Source organism: Nomascus leucogenys, chromosome 14, assembly GCF_006542625.1.
Source record: "Nomascus leucogenys isolate Asia chromosome 14, Asia_NLE_v1, whole genome shotgun sequence".
Taxonomy (NCBI): domain Eukaryota; kingdom Metazoa; phylum Chordata; class Mammalia; order Primates; family Hylobatidae; genus Nomascus; species Nomascus leucogenys.
In genome coordinates, this window is record NC_044394.1 from 89,438,943 (window position 1) to 89,459,142 (window position 20,200).

General features: G+C 51.3%; 1 protein-coding gene across 6 annotated transcripts in view; it reads left to right on the forward strand.

Moving 5' to 3' along the window:
- Nucleotides 1–20,200, forward strand: part of ARMC7 (armadillo repeat containing 7) — a 33,608-nt gene continuing 13,408 nt past the window's right edge. Inside the window, exons 1-4 of one of the 6 annotated variants that reach the window (XM_030828013.1) lie at nucleotides 1–495; nucleotides 579–722; nucleotides 4,887–4,891; nucleotides 5,157–5,430. In XM_030828013.1, coding sequence (XP_030683873.1) covers nucleotides 405–495; nucleotides 579–722; nucleotides 4,887–4,891; nucleotides 5,157–5,222 — 306 coding nt within the window. In that variant the 5' untranslated portion in view covers nucleotides 1–404 and the 3' untranslated portion in view covers nucleotides 5,223–5,430. Of the gene's footprint in view, nucleotides 496–578; nucleotides 723–4,581; nucleotides 4,801–4,886; nucleotides 4,892–5,156; nucleotides 5,431–20,200 lie in introns of those variants that run through there. The other 5 variants (XM_012512487.2, XM_030828012.1, XM_030828010.1 and 2 more) reach the window with 5 other exon arrangements.

Sequence of the window (20,200 nt, forward strand, 5' to 3'; positions counted from 1 at the left end):
AGTTCGGCGACGGCCCCGCCCCTCGCCTGCCTCGTCCCGCCCCTTTAGAGGTAGGGACAGCGCGGCTTCCGCCGGGAGCCCGGAACCGAGCCCGGGAGCCGGGGGCGGGGCGCCAGTGCCCCCTCCGCCAGCCCCAACCCGCAGACGGCTCCCTGTCTCCCGCGCCCCAATTTCGATTTTCAAACGCAACTCCTACAGGATTCTGAGACCCTCGCCCCATCTCCCATATCCCATTTCCAGCTGCAAATTACTGCAGAATCTGAACCCAGGAAAGAAACCCATTTGCCGTCCCGCGTCTTCCCTCTCCAGACAGGTGGAGGGCGGGTGAGGGTCTCGCTCGGCTTTCCCCCCCGCACCTTTCCCACCCTCCCGCCCGTCCCTGGGGGTCCTCGGTCACCGCGGCCATGGCCCAGAAGCCGAAGGTGAACCCCCACGTCGGGCGGCTGGGATACCTGCAGGCGCTGGTCACGGAATTCCAGGAGACCCAAAGCCAAGGTGAGAGCCACGGTGGGATCAGGTGGCAGGGTCCTCTGTGACCGCCGCCCGGACCTGGCTTCAGTGCCGCTTTCCCGTTGCAGACGCCAAGGAGCAAGTCCTCGCCAACCTCGCCAACTTCGCTTATGACCCCAGCAACTACGAGTATCTGCGGCAGCTGCAGGTCCTGGATTTATTTCTCGATTCGCTGTCGGAGGAGAATGAGACCCTGGTGGAGTTTGCTATTGGTAAGGGCGGGGCCCGTTCCCTAGATGCCTAAATGGGCCAGGGTGAGATAAGTGAGTTAGAAGTGAGTCCTTGGGGCCGGGCGTGGTGGCTCACACCCGTAATCCCAGCAGTTTGGGAAGCTAAGGCGGGCGGATCACCTGAGGTCAGGAGTTCGAGACCAGCCTGGCCAACATGGCGAAACCCCGTCTCGTACAAAAATTAGCTGGACGTGGTGGCGAGTGCCTGTAATCCCAGCTACTAGCGAGCCTGAGGCAGAAGCTTGAACCCAGGAGGCGAATGTTGCAGTGAGCTGAGATCGCGCCACTGCACTACAGCCTAGGCGAGAAGAGTGAGACTCTGTCTCAAAAAAAAAAAAAAAAAAAAAAAAAAATTAGCTGCACACAGTGGTGTGCACCTGTAGGCCCAGCTACTCTGGAGGCTGAAGCAGGAGGTATTGCTTGAATCTGGGAGGCAGAGGCCGAAGTGAGCTGAGATTGTGCCACTGCACTACAGCCTGGGTGACAGAGTGAGACCACGTCTCAAAAAAATATGTTTTAAAAAGAGCAGTTTTGTAGCTGGGCGTAGTGGCACACACCTGTAATACCAGCACCAGCACTTTGGGAGGCTGAGGTGGGCGGATCACCTGAGGTCAGGAGTTCAAGACCAGCCTGGCCAACATGGTGAAACCCCATCTCTAACTAAAAATACAAAAATTAGCCAGGCGTGGTGGCGGGCGCCTGTAATCCCAGCTACTTGGGAGGCTGAGGCAGGAGAATCGCTTGAACCTGGTAGGCAGAGGTTGCAGTGAGCCAAGATGGCGCCACTGCACCCCAGCCTGGGCAACAGAGAGACTCTGTCTCAAAAAAAAAAAAAAAAAAACAAAACAATTTCAGGCGGGTGAGGTGGCTCACACCTGTAATCTCAGCACTTCAGGAGGCTGAAGCAGGCAGATCACTTGAGTTCCGGAGTTTAAGACCAGCCTGGGCAACATGGCAAAACCCCATCTCTGCTAAAAAAGAAAAAAAAAAAAAAAAATTAGTCTGGCGTGGTGTCCCAGCTACTCAGGAGGCTGAGGGCCTGGGAGGTCTAGGCTGCAGTGAGCTGGGATTGGGCCACTGTACTCCAGCCTGGGTGACAAAACGAGAATCTGTCTCAAAAACAAAAATAACTGATATTTAGTGTTTTCATATCAAGAGAAGCAGAGATGTCTTGCAGTCTGTAACTTATGGCTTCTGTAGTTGTTATGATCTTAAGACCTATTGAGTTATTCACTGGGTAGATATTTATTGCACGTGTACCATATATGCAAGCTACTGCTCTAAATGCTGGAGTATGGTGAACACGTTAGGGAAAGGTCTTTGCCCTTCAGGAGCTTACATTCTAGCATGGGGGACAGGTGGTTAGCAAACAGAAAAGATGATGCTCAGAAGGAAATAAATGGGGTGATGAGAGACAGCAGTAGAAGGTGGGGGTTACTTCAGTTTTGGCCATCATGAGAAAGGCATTTTAGCAGGGACACAGCATGGGCAAAGGCCTTAAAACAGGAAGGAGCCGGACGGAAGGTCGATGTGGTAGGATCGTTGTAGTGAAGTGGAGAATGGCACAAAAAGAGTTTAGAGAGTTCAGCGGCACCAGAGCTTGCAGGAGCTTAGATCTAGGCCATGGGAAATAGTTTGAAGCAAACAAAATTTTGAGAACAAACAAAAATTCCTTTTTCAAGCCATGCACAGTGCCCACCTGTAGTCCCAGATACTCAGGAGGATCGCTTGAGCCCAGGAGTTTGAGGCTGTAGTGTGCTGCGATTGCACGATTGCACCTGTGAATAGCCACTGCACTCCAGCCTGGGCAACACGCACGTAATCCCCTGGCTGAAGTCTTGTCAGGCTTCTCCACTGTAAAATTACTCTTTCTTTCCCCTCTTTATATTATACCCATTGGAAGGAAGTCACTACATAAATTATCTTTTTTTTTTTGGAGACAGAGTCTCACTCTGTCGCCCAGGCTGGAGTGCAGTGGCGTGAACTCGGCTCACTGCAAGCTCCGCCTCCTGGGTTCACGCCATTCTCCTGCCTCAGCCTCTCCAAGTAGCTGGGACTACAGGCGCCCGCCACCACGCCCGGCTAATTTTTGTATTTTTAGTAGAGATGGGGTTTCACCGTGATCTTGATCTCCTGACCTTGTGATCCGCTCACCTCGGCCTCCCAAAGTGCTGGGATTACAGGCGTGAGCCACCGCGCCCGGCCCATAAATTATCTTAAATCTCTCTTTTTATTCTTTTTTTCTTTTTCTTTTTTTTTTTTGAGATAGGGTCTCACTATGTCACTTAGGCTGGAGTGCAGTGCTGTGATCATAGCTCACCATAAACTTGAACTCCTGGGCTCAAGCAGTCTTCCTGCCTTAGCCTCCCAAGTAGCTGTGACTACAGGTGTGCACCACCATGCCCAGCCAATTTTTTTTTTTTAATTTTTTGTCGAGACAGGGTCTCACTGTGTTGCCCAGACTGGTCTCGAACTCCTGGCCCCAAGAGATAAATCTCTTGTAACCCTAAACAGACCCTCATTTCATAACACTGATTCTTGAAGGCCCCAACCAGGAATGCAAATGTTCCCCCTTCCGGTTTGTCTCATTGCCTTTTTGTGGTTTCTTTATCCCCTTTATTTCCTATAATCCAGAAATTGGGTTGAAGGTCTTGATAGGATGAAATAACACATTTTTTATTTTATTTTATTTTATTTTTTGAGATGGAGTCTTGCTCTGTTGCCCAGGCTGGAATGCGGTGGTGCAATCTCAGCTCACTGCAACCTCTGCCTCCTGCGTTCCAACAATTCTCCTGCTTTCCAACAATTCTCCTGCTTCAGCCTCCCGGGTATGGGATTATAGGTGCCCGCCACCACACCCGGCTAATTTTTGTGTTTTTAGTAGAGATGGGGTTTCACCATGTTGGCCAGGCTGGTCTTAAACTCCTGACCTCAGGTGATCCACCCGCCTCAGCCTCCCAAAGTGCTGGGGTTACAGTCGTGAGCCACCACGCCTGGCCCAAGTAACACATTTTTAAAAACACATTTTTTATTATTATTTATTTTTGAGACGGAGTCTCGCTCAGTCACCCAGGCTGGAGTGCAGTGGCGCGATCTCAGCTCACTGCAAGCTCTGCCTCCCGGGTTCACACCATTCTCCTGCCTCAGCCTCCCAAGTAGCTGGGATTACAGGTGCCCGCCACCACACCCGGCTAATTTTTTGTACTTTTAGTAGAGACGGGCTTTCATCATGTTAGCCAGGATGGTCTCGATCTCCTGACCTTGTGATCCGCCTGCCTCGGCCTCCCAAAGTGCTGGGATTACAGGCGTGAGCCACCGCGCCCGGCAAAAATACATATTATTATAAGTGTGATTCAAATTTTTGAAAGACCATCCAGGTCTCCTCTAAAGAGGAGAGGAGGTTCCTGGGGCTAGACTACAAATGAGGGTCTTCTCTCCATGAGGGGGCTCCAGCACATGTGTGCACAGATTCACACCCCCACAGACAGCTGCCCCTTGGCCACTCCCTGGGTTTGGAAGTGCACACACCAACAATGGCATTCACCCCGGGAGTCAGGATCCAGGAGAGAGGCCCATGCGGCTGTGGGAGCAGGTTTAGGGCCTGGAGCTCCAGGTGCAGGGGAAGGACGGCCGTGGGCTTTGGGTGAGCTCCCTGGACTTACTGCCCTGCAGAGGACCAGAGTGGCGCCTGGTAAAGCCAAGCCAGGGCAGTAGCCCTAGTCGCCCAGGTCCCCGAGTGATGCCAGCTCCTCTAGAAGATTATTATGCCAAACAAATATTCTAAAAAGTTGGTCTCTAAAACGTCCTCCGTCCCCTCCCTTTTCGTGCCTCTGCCCCACAGCTGCTGCAGTCTGAATGGTGACGGTGGCCCCTGCAGAAGCATGTGGCTAAACCTCCACCAGGGGGCAATAGAGCTCCTCCAAATGAAGCTGCTGACCCTGGAGAAAAATTGGCGGAAGTCACAGAGCAGTCCCCACAAAAAATGTTTACCAAGTGGAGTCTTTCCTGCTGGCGTTTCCTCAGGGTCAGGAAGCAACTTTCCCAGGACGGGCACCCTGAGGTCCGGGTCCACTGAGCTGTGGGGGCGGCGTGGGCCTGGGCTGGGTTCTTGCCATCCTGGGCAGCTTCCCCGCGTGGGTGACTGAGCCCGGGTCCTGGAGTCTGCGGTCCCCGCGTCTCCACTTCACAGCTTATTCCTAGAAGCTGAGTCCCGTCCCTTCTCCGAGCGTGGTTTCCTCACCCGCCTTGCCTGCCTCGCAGGCGGTTGTGGGAGTAGAAGTGTGGATGTGTGTGTCTGTGCGTCTGTGTCTCTGTGCAGCTACTTTATCTAGAATTGTTAGGATCATTATCACCAGTTTTACTTTTCCCAACCATTTTTTCGTCCCTTTTTTCTCTTCCTTCTTCTGTCTAAGCAAGCTCCCCCGCCCCAAGCACAGTGGCTTTCTCAGCGTCGAATCCCTCCGTGGGACCCTCTGCAGATGAAATTTCTCGAAATTTCTCTTGTATTTATTATGCATGACTGAGAAGGAGAGCCACCGCGTATTTTCTTACTGCCGTCGTTTCCCTTTCTCTTAGTGTCTCTGCTTGGGGATCCCCGACAGGCATTTATTCTGCTGTTTCTGGAGAAGACTCTGTGCTGTGCTTTGGAGCTTTGAGTCTTTTATCGCCTGTGGCAGCCCTGAGATTGTGATCTCCCTGAGCCAGAGCCAGCCTTGCTTCTGTCTGCATGGGTTGAGTGCTTAGGTCTTTTGGCCTAGGGAGGAGGAGAGAAGAGAAAGGAAAGGCAGGGGATCTTCACTTAATAGATATGGAGTCCTGACCATGACTTGGTGCAGCACCCCTGAACAGGGTTGGTTCTGGAAGGACTGGCAGAGTGGAGAGCTGGGCCAGATTGCCCATGGCTGTGGCTCGCAGAACCAAAACCAAGCTGGGTGAGGTGACTCACACCTGTAATCCCATTTGGGAGGCCGAGGCGGGTGGATCACTTGAGGTCAGGAGTTCAAGACCAGCCTGGCCAACATGGCAAAATCCCGTCTCTACTAAAAATACAAAAATTAGCTGGGTGTGGTGGCGCGCATCTGTAGTCCCAGCTACTCGGAGGCTGAGGCAGAAGAGTTGCTTGAACCAGGAGACAGAGGTTGCAGTGAGCCAAGATCACACCACTGCACTCCAGCCTGGGCGACAGAGCGAGACTCTGTCTCCAAAAAATAGAAAGAACCAAAACCAGTGTCTGCTTGGTTGAGCAGGGTGGTTCATACCTGTAATCCCAGCATTCTGGGAGGCTGAAGCAAGAGGATCGCTTGAGCCCCCAGGAGTTCGAGAGCAGCCTGGGCAACATAGCAAAACCCTGTCCCTACAAAAACAAACAAAACAAGTGTCTGCTTGTTGGCAAGCAGCACGGTGAGTTGGATGAGAGCTGGGCCTCGGGGTCAGGCAGGCATCTGGGTGTGGGTTCTCTCTCCTCCAATCATCTGTCAGATGGGGACAGTGGTAGTAGCTGCTTCACATCAGTTGAGAGAATTAAATGAAACACCAGAGTGCTCTTTTAGGGTTAGTGTCTGCAGCCGTAGATAGGATCCCCTTGGTCGCCATCCAAAGACAAATACCCAAAACCCTTTGAGGGTGAGCAGTCGCCCCTTCTCTCAGAGAGGTGAGGTGGGGGATGGGATAACGTCCTATCAAGGGAACCACTCATCTCCTCCAGGAATTCTTACCTTCTGGAGAAACATCATGGAATGACAGGAACACCCATCCTCAGCCTCCCAGAGGGTGCCCAGGCAATGTTAGGTGGGGAGAGCCTGGCTGCAGGCCCGGTGCTGTTGTGCCCCCATCACGGATGGCATTAGCTCACACTTGGGGAGCACCCACTGGGTGCCAGGCGCTTGCTTCTTGTGCATTGGAGATAGTACTGAAGTAGATGTGCTTACACCGCCTTCTTTCCAATTAGGACTCTGAGGCTTAGGGAGGTTCCGTGGGCTGGCCAAAGGTTTAAAGAGTACCAGACCTAGGCCGGGCGTGGTGGCTGATGCTTGTAATCCCAGCACTTTGGGAGGCCGAGGCGGGCGGATCACCGGAGGTCAGGAGTTCGAGACCAGCCTGACCAACATGGAGAAACCCCATCTCTACTAAAAATATAATTAGCTGGGTGCAGTGGTGCGCGCCTGTAATCCCAGCTACTCGGGAGGCTGAGGCAGGAGAATCGCTTGAACCCAGGAGGTGGAGGTTGAGGTGAGCCAAGATCACGCCATTGCACTCCAGCCTGGGCAACAAGAGTGAAACTCCGTCTCAAAAAAAGTAAATAAATAAAGAGTACCAGACCTGAGACTTAAACCCAAAGCAGTCAGAGTCTAAAAGGGCCTCTAAAGCCCTTTTCCTGCCCTTAGAGGAGTTCCAATTCCTAGGATTGTGGAGTGAAAGCTAGAAAGGAGTTTACCCCAAATTGCTCATTTTATCAATAAGGAAGCTGCAGTGCAGACAGCTGCCCCTCATCTGGCTGTCGCAGGCCAGGGTGGAGAATGCAGGCTTCCTTCCGTCTGTCCCTGCAGCCACCACACTCACAGGTACCCTTCCACGCTGGCTTTGCTGTGGCAGCTCTGAGTGAGGTCTGCTCTTTGGCCCAGCACTTCTGCCTCGTCTCTGAGGGCTGGAAGCCGGATGCTATCCAACCAAATGGATTCACTCACCCTGCACACTAAGGCCAATTACTGACAAAACTGCAGTGAGAAAGTGAGGCTTTGGTTTTTTTGTTTGTTTGTTTGTTTTGAGACTGAGTCTCCCTCTGTTGCCCAGGCTGGAGTGCAGTGGTGCGATCTTGTCTCACTGCAACCTCCGCCTACCTGGTTCAAGCAGTTCTCCTGCCTTCAGCCTCCTGAGTAGCTGGGATTACAAGCACCCGCCACCACACCCGGCTAATTTTTGTATGTTTAGTAGAGACTGGGTTTCGACATGTTGGCCAGGCTGGTCTCGAACTCCTCACCTCAGGTGATCTGCCCGCCTCGGCCTCCCAAAGTGTTGGGATTACAGGGGTGAGCCACTGTGTCCAGCCAAAAGTGAGGCCTTTATTGCGGGGCGACCAGCAAGAAGAATCCGGCAGCCCATGCTTAAGACCCAAACTCCCAGATGGCTTATGGGTAAGGGTGTTCAAAGGCAGGAGGCAGAGGTTACAGACAAAGTTTTAAATCAGCACTGGGAGGCTATATATTGGTTTGGCCTAAGAAGGCAGGATGTCTCCAAGGGATGGGGCACAGATCATAGGTGGCTTCAAAGATTTTCTGATTTGTGATTGGTTAAGGAGGTGAAGCTTTGTCTACAAATTTGGCATCAGCAAAAAAGAATGTTAGCTATGACCTGTGAGCGTGTCCTCCAGGCCCCTTAGGGAGTCTAAAGAGTGGTCAGAGTGCAGTTTTCAGTTCCTTTTGTCTGAGCTCTCAGTGCCAGGGGAACTGTTTGTTGAGGGTCCAGGTTTCTGAAAAGCAACTCAAGGACAGATATTAAGATGTTATCTTTAGGCCGGGCATGGTGGCTCACACCTGTAATCCCAGCACTTTGGGAGGCTGAGGCGGGTGGATCACTTGAGCTCAGGAGTTCAAGACCAGCCTGGCCAACATGCTGAAACCCTGTCTCTACTAAAAATACAAAATCTAGCTGGGTGTGGTGGCGGGAGCCTGTAATCCCAGCTACTCTGGAAGCTGAGGCAGGAGAATCGCTTGAACCCAGGAGGCAGGCAGAGGTTACAGTGAGCCAAGATCGCGCCACTGCACTCCAGCATGGGCGACAGAGCAAGACTGTTCCAAAAAAAAAAAAAAAAAAAGTTATCTTTAGTTTCTATGGGGAAACCAGACATCCCCTGATTCTGACTTCCTTGGCTATTGTTTTAAGCTAACTATTACCTTCTTGCTTATCAAGTTGCTCATTTGCTTCTCGGGACTAGCTAGGTGCCTGGAATTTCATGAAGGGACTCAAGATTTCCATGCTTGGGGTCCTGCAGTCCCCTAGAGAAGCCCCCGCTCTCGATGTCAGCCAGGGCTTCAGTCTGACCTCAAGTGTTCCCATCAGCGGTGGCAGTAGAACTGCAGTGGCAGCAACCACTCGCCAGCAGCAGCCTGGCCTTGCTCACCGTCGTCTCTGTATGGCGGTCTCTTTCTCCTGTGGCTTCCTCTCAGTTGGCCGTCGGCACCGCCACAGCCGTGAGGAAGGGTCCGGCTACAGCGACTGCGGAGAACGTGCATGGGTTTTCAAGTCTCGGGCCTTTTTTGTGGCCTCTTGTGGATTTGCCCATTTAGAGCAATCGTAGAACTAGTTTATTGACCCTTTCTTGTGCTTCTGGCTGCCTTTTCTCCCCAGGGTCCAGGGCTCCTGTTTGGGTGCTGTTGGGATAAAAGCTGCCTCTCCTGGATGCCCGCTCAGTGCACACCGTGTGCTCACCACACGCCCACCCGAACCAGCCCTGCCCACAAGGCCTCTGAATCTGTCATTAACGGCAAGGCAGATGGTTCTAACCCCTTTTTACATATCAGGAACCCCCACCACCAAGTGAGGGCAAGACCACTGCCTGGGGCTCCCGCTGTTAGTGATAACTGGAGCCAGGACTTCGCCCCTGTCATCCAGGATCCAAATTCCGTGCCCCGGGAACCCAGCTGGCACCAGGCTCAGACTCTAGTACCTTGTTCTTTTTTTTTTTTTTTTTTTTGAGGTGAGGTCTCGCTCTATCACCCAGGCTGGAGTACAGTGGCGCAATCTCGGCTCACTGCAACCTCTGCCTCCCAGGTTCAAACGATTCTCCTAGCTTAGCCTCCTGAGTAGCTGGGATTACAGGTGCGCGCCACCATGCCCAGCTAATTTTTTTGTATTTTTAGTAGAGATGGGGTTTCACCATATTGGTCAGGCTGGTCTCAAACTCCTGACCTGATGATCCGCCCGCCTCGGCCTCCCAAAGTGCTGGGATTACAGGCATGAGCCACCCCGCCCGGCCTCTTCCTTTGTTCTTTGTCTCTACGGCACCTTGCTGTCTCTGCCACATCCCTGAGTGAGTTCTGGTGCAACTGGTAGTACCCACAGTCCGGGGCCACACTGTACCAGTGTCATAGAGGAACTGCCACTGGGGCTGGGTGCAGTGGCTCATGCCTGTAATCCTAGCACTTTGGGAGGCTGGGGTGGGAGGATCACTTGAGCCCAGGAGTTTGAGGCCAGCCTGGGAAACATAGTAAGACCCCAGCTCTACAAAAAAATATAAAAAATTAATGAGGCATGGTGGTACATGCATGTAGTCCCAGGTACTTAGGAGAGGCTGAGGCAGAAGGATCACTTGAGCCCAGAAGGTCGATGCTGCAGTGAGCCATGATCATGACGCTGCCCTCCAGCCTGGGTGACAGAGCAAGACACTGTCTCCAAAAAAACCACAAACAAAAAAAGAAGGAACAGACACTGGGAGGCGGCCTTGGTTAGGCCAGAGCTGCCCTTGTTTGGGATGTTGGATGGGAGGTGGATGAATTATGGAAACCAGATGTAAAGCCAGGATCTCAGTAAATAGTCATTGAATGAAAGAATTCTGAGTTCAAGTCCTAAATGAAAGCCGTTGGAATTCATTTGGGAGTGTCTGCCCACACCACCATTGACTGACTCTTAAATGTGCTGTATACTTGCACCATCTAGATGTTGCATGGAGATATGAAGGAATCAGGAGATAATTTTCTGCTTTCATGAAAACTGGTTGAATCCTAGAATATCATAGAATACTTAGCAGTTTTGTTACTAAAACAGTTGAAGGGCTGGGTGTGGTGGCTCATGCCTGTGATCCCAGCACTTTGGGAGGTTGAGGCGGGCGGATCACAAGGTCAGGAGATCGAGACCATCCTGGCTAACACGGTGAAACCCTGTCTCTACTAAAAAAAAATACAAAAAAAAAATTAGCCGGGCGTTGTGGTGGGCGCCTGTAGTCCCAGCTGCTGGGGAGGCTGAGGCAGGAGAATGGCGTGAACCTGGGAGGCGGAGCTTGCAGTGAGCCAAGACCGCGCCACTGCACTCCAGCCTGGGTGACAGAGCGAGACTCCGTCTCAAAAAAAAAAAAAAAACAAACAAACTGTATTGCAGGGTATTTTCAGAAGTCTCACCTCCATTCTGGTCCCTTCTACCTTGTTCCCTGCCTCGTACTAACCCATTTCCTTATTACACTTTGGTGTCTTGCCAGCGTGAGTGCATACACAGAGGTGTTTTCATCTCCACCCTGCCTTCTTACACAAAGGATAGCTTACTCTGTGTACTGTCTGTCCTTCAGACTTGAAATTGAAGGAGCCATTTTCAAGACACTAAAGGAAAACCCAAGAACAAATGATCCCCTGTGAAGATGTACATATATATATATATATGTTTTTGTTTTTTTGAGACGAAGTCTCACTCCTGTCCCACCAGGCTGGAGTGCGATGGTGCGATCTCGGCTCACTGCAACCTCTGCCTCCCGGGTTCAAGTGATTCTCCTGCCACAGCCCCCTGAGTAGCTGAGATTACAGACGCCTGCCACCATGCCCGGCTAATTTTTTATATTTTTAGTAGAGACGGGGTTTCACCATCTTGGCTAGGCTGGTCTAGAGCTCCTGACCTCAGGTGATCCACCCGCCTCGGCCTCTCAAAGTGCAAGGATTACAGGCGTGAGCCACCACGCCCGGCCTGCTGTGAAGACTTTGACCCTGGGCTGCTTTAGCTCAGCATGGGTGAGTCCCCAGATGTAGCTGTATCTTGAGCTGCCCTTGCCGAGGGCCTGCCCAGCCACCAGGTGCCAGGTGCCAGCTAAGCATTTGTCAGAAGCATCACCTCGTTTTGTTGTTTTGTTTTTGAGATGGAGTCTCACCCTGTTGACCACGCTGGAGTACAGTGGCATGATCTGGGCTCACTGCAACCTCCACCTCCCAAGTTCAAGTCATTCTCCTGCCTCAGCCTCCCAAGTAGCTGGGACTACAGGCGAGTGCCACCATGCACAGCTAATTTTTGTATTTTTAGTAGAGATGGAGTTTTGCCATGTTGGCCAGGGTGGTCTTGAACTCCTGACCTCAGGTGATCCACCTTCAGCCTCCCAAAGTGCTGGAATTACAGGCGTGAGCCCCCATGCCTGGCCAACATCACCTCATTTAATCCCTAGGACCATCCTTTGACCTTCCCCTCGTGATCCGGGTTGTCCCTCCCTGCCCCAGTGCCCGACATGGCATGTGAGCTGAGGTCACCCACCTGACCTCCCCGAGTCTCTGACTTTCTCATCTTGCTCTCGTGTGGGGTTTCCTCTTTTGCCTCCCCCAGGGTTCTCGTATAGAGTTCCTGTGTTTCCTGATGTCTAGAAGGCCCTGCCCTTGCTTCTTGTTTTCTCTTCGCCTTGTGCAGAGCATGTTCATCAGACAGTCAGAACTTGTTCTCCTTTCTGTTTTATAACAATTTTTAAGATTGCAGTATGGCGGCCGGGCGCGGTGGCTCACGCCTGTAATCCCAGCACTTTGGGAGGCCGAGGTGGGCGGATCACAAGGTCAGGAGATCAAGACCATCCTGGCTAATATGGTGAAACCTCGTCTCTACTAAAAAAAAAATACAAAAAATTAGCCGGGCATGATGGCGGGCACCTGTAGTCCCAGCTACTCAGGAGGCTGAGGGAGGAGAATCACTTGAACCCGGGAGGGGGAGATTTCAGTGAGCCGAGATCGCGCCACTGCACTCCAGCCTGGGCGACAGAGCGAGACTCGGTCTCAAAAAAAAAAAAAAAAAGATTACAGTATGATCAACAGAATAAAATGCACATATCTTAAGTGCCAGTTTGGTGAATTTTGAAATTCATTGAGCTATGTGTACATTCATGTAAGCAGCTCCTAAACCAAGATGTAGAAACTCTCATCACACCCACGCTGGGTCAGTATCTCCCACTCCAAGGCAACCACTATTCTAACCTCTATCCGGTGGATTTGTTTTGCCTGTTCTTGAACTTCATACAAACAGAATCATGCAGGATCTACTCTCGTATCTGATTTCCTTCACTCAACATTATGTTTTTCAGATTCATCCAAATTGTTGCAGTATCATCGTCCATTCCTTTGGATGTGCCACAATTTGTTTATGCATCTGCCTGTAGACGGAGATTTGAGTTGTTTCTAGTTTAAAAGCTTTATGAATGGAGCTGTTAGGATCATGTTCATACAAATATGTACTCATTTCTCTCACCTAGGAGTGGAGTTGCACAGTCCTAGGGTAGATGTGCATTTAACGTCATGAGAAACTGCCAAATCACTTTTCCATGTAGTTACACCAGGTTATGCTATATGCTCTACTTCCTTGCCAACACTTAGTATTGGCCATTTTTTTTTGTTTTTGAGATGGAGTCTCGCTCTGTCGCCTACGCTGGAGCACAGTTGGCGCGATCTCGTCTCGCTGCAACCTCTGCCTCCTGGGTTCAAGCGATTCTCCCACCTCAGCCTCCCGAGTAGCTGAGGTTGCATGTGTATGCCACCATGCCTGGCTAATTTTTGTATTTTTAGTACAGACAGGTTTTCGCCATGTTGGCCAGGCTGGTCTGGAACTCCTGACCTCAAGTGATCCACCCTTCTCACCCTCCCAAAGTGCCAGGATTACAGGTGTGAGCCACCGCGCCCAGCAGCAGTGTTTTTTATTTTTGCTATTATGTTGACTGTGTAGTGGCATATTCTTTTTTTTTTTTTTTTTGAGACGGAGTCTCGCTCTGTCGCCCGGGCTGGAGTGCAGTGGTGCGATCTCAGCTCACTGCAAGCTCCGCCTCCCGGGTTCACGCCATTCTCCTGCCTCAGCCTCTCTGAGTAGCTGGGACTACAGGCGCCCGCCACTGCGCCTGGCTAATTTTTTGTATTTTTAGTAGAGACGGGGTTTCACCGTGGTCTCGATCTCCTGACCTCGTGATCCGCCCGCCTCGGCCTCCCAAAGTGCTGGGATTACAAGCGTGAACCACCGCGCCCGGCCGGCATATTCTTGTAGCTATAATTTTTATTTCTCGGATACGTAATGAGCATATTTCCATATGTTTTGGCCCTTTTGCAAAGAAGACTAAGCTTTTTGCTCGTTTTCAGAATTGGGTTGTTCATCTTTTATTGATATGCAGGAGTTCTTGATGTGTTCTGGATACCAGCCTCCCATCAGATGGATAGTCAACGAATGTTTTCTCCTTTTGCCTTTTTACTGTGTTAATGGTGTCATTTGATGAGTTTTTCTCCTTTCTCAGTGAAATTCAGCTTTTAAAAAAGAATAACGTCTGACCGGGCATGGTGGCTCACGCCTGTAATCCCAGCACTTTGGGAGGCCGAGGCGGGTGGATCACGAAGTCAGGAGTTCGAGACCAGCCTGGCCAATATGGTGAAACCCTGTCTCTCCTAAAAATACAAAAGGAAATTAGTCCGGCATGTTGACGGGCACCTGTAATCCCAGCTACTCGGGAGGCTGAGGCAGAGAATTGCTTAAACCCAGGAGGCGGAGGATGCAGTGAGCCGAGATTGTGCCACTGCAGTCCAGCCTGGGTGACAGAGCAAAACCCCGTCTCAAAACACAAACAAAAGAGAATAATATCTTTTAAAATTATTATTATTATTATTATTATTATTTTTGACGGGGTTTCACTCTTGTTGCCCAGGCTGGAGTGCAGTGCTGTGATCTCAGCTCACCGCAACCTCCGCCTCCCGGGTTCAAGCGATTCTCCTGCCTCAGCTTCTCGAGTAGCTGGGACTACAGGTGTGTGCCACCACGCCCAGCTAATTTTTTGTATTTTTAGTAGAGACGGGGTTTCACCATGTTGGCCAGGCTAGTCTCGAACTCCTGACCTCAGGTGATCCTCCTGCCTCACCTCCCAAAGTACTAGGATTACAGGAGTGAGCCACTGCGCCTGGCCCTGGCTTTTTTAATTTTTAAAAGAATATCTGTAGAGAGAACGTTTTCCTATTTATTAAACACCTGCTACATGCGAGGCTGCTGATAGAGAATGAGACAAGGCAGAGTCCTCATTCTCACGGAGTTTATAGTTTGGTGGAGCAACAGCCAATAAACATTTTGACAGATAACTACTGTGATGTCAGTAAGTGTGAAGGAAAGAAGCAAAGCCTGGTGAGGGCGGTGTGGTGGGGGGCAGGTTAGGTGCTCACAGAAAGCTCTTAGAGGAGGTGGCATCTTAGCGGGCCTATCTTATTGTATGTACAATCTGGTGTCCTTCTTCCCTCCTTCATCTTAAATTACAGGCATTTTCTAACATGAATTATTCTTTGGAGACTTTTTTTTTTTTTTTAATTTTTGAGGCGAAGTCTCACTCTGTCACCCAAGCTGGAGTGTAGTGGCACGATCTCGGCTCACTGCAATCTCCACCTCCCGAGTTCAAGCAATTCTCTTGCCTCAGCCTCCCAAGTAGCTGGGACTACAGGGACACACCATCAGGCCCAGCTAATTTTTTTTTTTCCTTAGTAGAGACGGGGTTTCACTATGTTGGCTAGGCTGGTCTTGAACTCCTCACCTTGTGATCCACCCGACTCGGCCTCCCAAAGTGCTGGGATGACAGGCATGAGCCACCACAGCTGGCCTTTGAAGACTTTTTTCTTTTTTTTTTTTGAGACAGAGTTTCACTCTGTCGCCCTGGCTAGAGTGCAGTGGCGCGATCTCTGCTCACTGCAAGCTCCACCTTCCGGGTTCAGGCCATTCTCCTGCCTCAGCCTCCTGAGTAGCTGGGACTACAGGCGCCCACCACCGTGCCCGGCTAATTTTCTATATTTTTAGTAGACAGGGAGTTTCACCGTGTGTTAGCCAGGATGGTCTCAATCTCCTAATCTGGTGATCTGCCGCACCCAGCCTGAAGACATTATTTTTAAGAACTGTAAATATTGCCGGACACAATGGCTCACACCTGTCATCCCAGCACTTTGGGAGGCCAAGGCACGAGTTCAGGAGTTCGAGATTAGCCTGGCCAACATGGTGAAACCCCCGTCTCTACTAAAAATACAAAATTAGCTGGGCGTGGTGGTACATGCCTGTAATCCCATCTACTTGGGAGGCTGAGGCAGGAGAATCACTTGAACCCGGGAGGGGGAGGTTGCAGTGAGCCGAGATCGTGCCACTGCACACCAGCATGGGCGACAAGAGCAAGGCTCATACTCAAAAAAAAAAAAACAAAAAGTACTGTATGCTGTTTCATCGTATACCTGTACCACAATTTAGCCATCTGGCTATTACCAAGCATTCTAGGAAGCTCCCAGTTTCCACGTTGCTCCTTTTCCATGGCGCTCCTCAGTTCTTCAGGGCAGGTTCACACAGGTAGACCCAGGGAGAAGCTCAAAGCAGCTGTGGCTGTGACCTCTTGTGGGTCCTCTGGCGCCATCTTGGCTCATCTTTCTGCTCCAGCTCAGACTTCCTGCCCTGAAACTCGCTGCCCTTTTCTGGCCCTCACCCCCTTCTTCATCTCTAAGGGACACTACCCACCAGGCAGAGGAGCTTCAGGAGTTCCCTGCCACTGCAGAGAGGGCCCAAGCAGCTGGTGAGCTGTGGCAGGCACCCGGTCCGTCCTTGCAGACTCCCAGGCCTCTGCGTGGGGAGGGAGGGAGAGGGGGGCTCTCTCGAGGCCTCCTCCCGCCCCCACCCTCTGGTTTTCCGCAGTCTGGGTGGCAGTGCCCTGCCCAGGTGCACCTGGGTGTGGTGATGACTCAGCTGCCAGGCAGTGACTCGGGCTTCACCTTATCACACTTTTACACAGAGAGAAATCCCATCACCCCACCTGCAGTCCAGTGTGCACAGGAGGCCGCTCCCCTGTCAGCTCGGGAGACATGCCTCGGGTGTGTCTGAGCAGCTGAGTCTGACCACAGCACTTCCACTGCCCCTGCTCCAGCCTGAGCCTGGCATCTGCCCAAGGCCGGATTTGTTGTCCTTACTGCTTCCAGAGGGCCGCCATTTCCCATGGGAGAGGCAAAAGGCTCCCTCTCTTTAGCGTTTTGGGCAGCTCACTCAGCCTCTCATAGCCTCGACTTCTCCCATGGAAATGGGGGTGATGATAGCACTTGTTTCTAGGGTTCAGTCATGTGTCCAGTGTGTGCTCAGTGAAGTGTCCACAGTTCTAGGAGCTTGAGACCTGCCTTATAGCTCCTGGTGGAAGGGACAGAGCAAGGACAGAAGGCAGCCCACAGAACGCCACAGCCACACTAGGGGCCACCCTGTGCTTTAGCAAGTGCTGAAGTGGGACTGGCAAGGGAGGCTCCAAGGGCCCCGTGGGGAGAGGCGCTCGGTCCGGGCCTGCTTGCCCTCTGCTGCTGCTCCTCTTTCTCAGGACTCCAGAGAGGCCAGAGTTCCTTCCCTCCCTCAGATGTGTCCTGCCTGTGAGCTGCAGCCCAGATCTAAGAACTACAGAAGTCCAGGGTGGGCAGGATGTCAGGGAGCCACACCGTCCAGCTCCCTGACCATCTGTGGTTCTTTCAGCCCTTTCCGCCCCGGGTCAGTGCTTAAAGGACCAGGTGATGAAGGGCTGCCCTGACGTGGCAGAGCACATAGTTGGGTATCCCAGGAAGCTGCCACTCGCAAGGAGACCAGTGGAGGGCTTGTTACCAGCAAGAGGGTGTCCGCGTGTGCCAGCTGGGGGCTGAAAGGTCTCAGGGATGGACTGAGGTTGGCGACTGCAATGAGTGCCAGGGAGAGGGAAAAACAGACAGGACGGCTTAGGGGTAAGGAGCACACGGACGTCTGGAATTGACTCCACATGCAGTGGGATCCTTTAATAATGTTCCCCAGCTGGGCGCGGTGGCTCACACCCATAATCCTAGCACTTTGGGAGGCCAAGATGGGTGGATCACCTGAGGTCAAGAGTTTAAGACCAGCCTGGCTAACATGGTGAAACCCTGTCTTTACTAAAAATACAAAAAAATTAGCCGGGCGTGGTGGCATGTACCTGTAATCCCAGCTACTTGGGAGGCTGAGGCAGGAGAATCACTTGAACCCCGGGGGACAGGAGTTGCAGTGAGCCGAGATCGCACCACTTCACTCCAGCCTGGGTGAAAGAGCGAAACTCCATCTCAAAAAAAAAAAAAAAATGTTCCCCCAAAGCAGGACCAGCCTGACCCAGGTGCCTGCGGGAGCAGGCAGCAGAGTGAAACCTTGGCAGACTCCTGCCCCAGTCAGTGGAGGAGGGTCCTTGGCAGGGACACCATGTGCACCTGTCCCTCTGGCTGGGGAAGATGTCTTAGTTGGGTTTCAGGTTCAGGTAAGTGTTCTCTTTGTTAGTTTCCAGAAAAACAGGGGAAGTGGGTAGAGCTGTGGCCTTCACTCCTGATTGGTCACTCAGGACACTGGGCATGTTTTGCAAATGAGCTGAGAGGTGGCTTCCTCCACTGAGCAGGAACCAAAGGGAGGGGTACCGTGATGACAGGAAGCTCAGGATGCACAGGAAGTCATCTTCCCGAAGTGAGCAGCCGGTGCTGAGCAGAGTGACCTCCAAAACAAGGTAGCATCTGTCCCCAAGGCTAAGAGGTCATTACATTGAGGAGGCCTGACCTGAGGGAATGGGAGTGGGATTCCAGCCACATTACCTGAGCACATGAGTTCTTTGATCCAGAACCACTGATCTCTCACTGTTGCCTTTTCTGTTTTCCCCCAGAATCCTAGTAACGGTGACATGGAAATAACATTAAAATGCTCTAATCTCTTAATTACACTACATCTGTCAAATGGTACACTCCTTACCATTAATCTGCAATCACTGCATAGCCGTGAATGTGGATTTGTTGGCATGGAAAGATGTTCACAATACATTGTTTTGTTTGTTTGTTTGTTTGTTTGTTTTGAGATGGAGTTTCACTCGTGAGTGCAATGGCACAATCTTGGCTCATTGCAACCTCAGCCTCCTGGGTTCAAGCAACTCTCCTGCCTAAGCCTCCCTAGTAGCTGGGACTATAGGCGTGCTCGACCATGCCCCGCTAATCACAATATATTGGTAAATGAAAAAGGCTGGGCCGGGCACAGTGGCTCACGCCTGTAATCCCAGCACTTTGGGAGGCCGAGGCGGGTGGAACACCTGAGGTCAGGAGTTCGAGACCAGCCTGGCCAACATGGTGAAACCCCATCTCTACTAAAAATACAAAAATTTAGCCAGGCATGGTGGCACATGCCGGTTATCCCAGCTACTTGGGAGGCTGAGGCAGGAGAATCACTTGAACCTGGGAGGCGGAGGTTGCAGTGAGCTGAGATCATGCCACAGAACTCTAGCCTGGGCAACAGGGCAAAACTCTGTCTCAAAAAAAGAAAAAAAAGCTGGCATAAGCCATGCACAGTGGTGCATGCCTGTAGTCAGTCTGAACTCCCAGGGAGGCTAAGGCAGGATGGCTTAAAGCCAGAAGTTCAAGACCAGACTGGACAACGTAGGGAGACCCCACCCCATCTCAGAAAACTGACCAAGCAGCAAGCAGAGTATCCCATTTTTGCTAAATACTTACATGTATTCACATATTTCAAATTGTAGACTGAAAAACAAACGTTAGGTCAGCCGCCTAACATTTGAGACGTAGTATTTGCTCTGTTGCCCAGGCTGGAATGCAGTGGTGCCATCTCGGCAACCTCCACCTACCGGGTTCAAGCTATTCTGCCTCAGCCTCCCAAGTAGCTGGGATTATAAGCATGTGCCACCAGGCCCAGCTAATTTTTGTATTTTTAGTAGAGACACAGTTTCACCATGTTGGCCAGGCTGGTCTGGAACTCCTGACCTCAGGGCGATCCACCCACCTCGGCCTCCCAAAGTGCTGGGATTACGGGCATGAGCCACTGTGCCCAGCCATTTGTTTGTTTTTGAGACAGGATCTCACTCTGTTGCCCAGGCTGGAATGCAGTGGTGCGATCATGACTTACTGCAGCTCCACTTCTTGGGCCCAAGCAGTCCCCCCACCTCAGCCTCTCAAGTAGCTGGGACTACAAGCGTGTACCACCACGCCTGGCTAATTTTGTGTGTTTTGGTAGAGACAGAGTTTTGCCATGTCGCCAAGGCCGGTCTCGAATTCCTGGGCTCAAGGGATCCTCCTGCCTTGGCCTCCCAAAGCACTGGAATTACAGGTGTGAGCCACTGTGCCCAGCCCATTCTAGTATTTTTAACAGTTTTATTGCTACATAATGGACATAATCAACTGTACATATTTAAAGGGTACAATTTGATAAATTTTGGTATAAGTATATACCCGTGAAACCATCATCTTATATTTTTATAATTTTTATAAATTGTTCTAAGGTGATGATACATTATAGGGTTTTAGTTTTTTATTTATTTATTTTTTTTTTTTTTGAGACAGAATCTAGCTCTGTTGCCCAGGCTGGAGTGCAGTGGTGCAATCTCGGCTCACTGCAACCTCCACGTCCCAGGTTCAAGCAATTCTCCTGCCTCAGCCTCACAAGTAGCTGGGACTACAGGCACCTGCCACCACGCCCGGCTAATTTTTGTATTTTTAGTAGAGACAGTTTCACCA